This window comes from Odocoileus virginianus, chromosome 1 (assembly GCF_023699985.2).
Source record: "Odocoileus virginianus isolate 20LAN1187 ecotype Illinois chromosome 1, Ovbor_1.2, whole genome shotgun sequence".
Lineage (NCBI taxonomy): Eukaryota > Metazoa > Chordata > Mammalia > Artiodactyla > Cervidae > Odocoileus > Odocoileus virginianus.
Genome location: NC_069674.1, coordinates 30190644 through 30192809, shown reverse-complemented (window position 1 = coordinate 30192809; position 2166 = coordinate 30190644). Strand labels below are relative to the sequence as shown.

Genomic DNA, 2166 nt, shown 5'->3' with positions numbered 1-2166 from the left:
TGCCAATATTTGAACAAATTCCAAGATGAACCTAGATTGGGTAAGTCATCTCCTTTTCTGGGGAACATGTAATGTCTTAGCAAATGAAAATGAAAGAGTTAAAATTTGAGTGTTAAAGCATAAAGGCACTGTATTTGGAAGAGACACAAATAAGGAAAATTATATTATAGGATAAAAGTTCAGAAGCAGCAGAGAGGGATAGTCAAGATCTTTTCCTGACTAACGTAGGGAAGGTAAATTAAGGGATTTAGTATGGAGAACATTCAGGGTATGGGCAATAAACTCTTATAGGGAAGAGACTCATATTAGTATGTGAAGAATTGGCAGTCACAGACTAGGTCAAATAAAAACAAAATGGGGAAACCATGATTTTCGATCTCTTATGTTGAATATACCGGGAGAAAGATCCCAGGGGTAGAGAGGTAGAGGAAGTCATGAGAGAGTTTGCACCAACCTGGGGATTGTGGACAGGAGAAGGAAGAAGTGGCATGGAACAGAGGAGCCTGGTTGTTTGGAGATAGATGGCTGTGGGCAAAGAGAATGAGGCTGAGGTTTATGGTTTCTCATTGTCACACGCGGGATTGTTGATATCCTGCCAGTTCGGTTATTGGTATTAGTTGTATCAGTGCAAAAGCTCATTTGCCCAGAAGTCTTGTCCCCTGTGCCTCAGGAAGCTTCTAGGCTCCAGCACCTTGCCTTTAAAACTCTTTTAAGTTTGGCACTGCTCAGCATTAGTAAAGTAGAATGAATAGAGACTAATGCATAGATGATAGCTTCCCAGGCCCAGAACCAGGACTCTTTATTAAATAGGACATCCAAGATGGAGAGGAGCACGGTCAGAAAATAAAAGGTGAACAAGGTGAGGAAGATGGCAAGAGACCTCAGGGCGGCAGAGTGAGCTTCCAGGCTGGAGTTGGAGCGGTCCGTGTGAAGGTCTTTCATCTGCTTCAGATGTCGGGATAATAACGCCATGAGCAAGACTGTGGAGGCCAGGAACAGGAGGAAAGGAATAACCAACACAACCACTTTCTGCAGTGTGGAAAAATCCCACAGGAATGCCTGAAGTCTCTCAAGCATGGTGCTGTTTCTAGGGAAATGCTTCATGGAGATGAATTGAATATTGATGTAATAACTAGTAGTTGAAAAGATGATAGACACACAAGAAATCAACAGAGAGCCCAGCAACAGCCGAGGAACCAATCTCACAATTCTCCACTTCAGCCAGAGGAAGATGGGGTGGCTGAAGAATGAGATTTTCACACAGTAGAAGACAGCAAGCAAGCTGGTCAACCAGAAGGAAAGGATGTTAGTAAATTCCCAGACGATCCCAAAATACAAAAAATTATAATTAGGGTGGAAGTGGGAGCCAAAGTTGTACAACATCGATGACCACAGTTGAAAGAAGCGGCAGATGCCCAGGCTGGTGAGAATCATGTCCACAGGTGGCAGCCTTTGAGCCTGCACCCACTCTCTGCCCAGCGCTACAACAATCAGGCTGCTCTGCCCAGTTATTGTCAAGAACTCAAGCATATAGATGATCATGAAGAAGACAGAGAGTTGGCTGGTTATCATCCTTCTATTCCAAAGAAACTTCCTGGGCATGTACTCAGAACCTCTGCCACAGTTTCCAGTTTGGGACCAGGTTCCTGGCCCCATTAGTGTTTCATGCAAGAAAATACCTGCCTCCCAATGCAAATTTTCCCTGGCTTAATTTTGACTTTGCCATTTTCCTAGCTGCAGGATTTGCTTATGCTTTGCTTGCTGGTTTGTTATCAGGCCTGGATACAGGGAAATGTGGTGACTCTTGCTTCTGAGTGATTTGATTATTTCCATATAAGACATCTCTATTTCATAACCATGCTGTTTGTATCTTCTGAGGTGTCTTTAGCTTATTTCTCCATCATTTCAATAGGATAGTCTCACTCTTTATACCTACAACTTGAACTACAGGAAAGAGAAAGCTTTCTCTGTCCATTCATGTCCCAGGTAATATTTCTAGTCTGCTCACGGAGTGCTGTAACAATGTCAACTTCAAAAACCCTGTCTCCCCGGCTTCTGCAGCCTCTGGGCACAGATGCCACGATCAAAGTTTGAACCTCTCTAATGTTCGCACTCAGTCAGTCATGTCTGAGTCTTTGTGACTCCATGGACTGTAGCCCGCCAGGC

The 2166-nt window shown here is 43.8% G+C and overlaps 1 protein-coding gene across 1 annotated transcript; it reads right to left on the bottom strand.

The window, feature by feature from the left end:
* Nucleotides 1–666: 666 nt before the first annotated feature.
* TAS2R16 (taste 2 receptor member 16) lies at nt 667–1572 on the bottom strand. Its single transcript, XM_020909456.2, has one exon. It carries the CDS (start codon nt 1570–1572, stop codon nt 667–669), a length of 906 nt encoding a protein of 301 aa, XP_020765115.2.
* Nucleotides 1573–2166: the final 594 nt, after the last annotated feature.

Bases quoted from the DNA above. Each gene is read 5' to 3' on its own strand.
- TAS2R16 (XM_020909456.2), bottom strand. From the start codon at position 1,572: ATGATAACCAGCCAACTCTCTGTCTTCTTCATGATCATCTATATGCTT.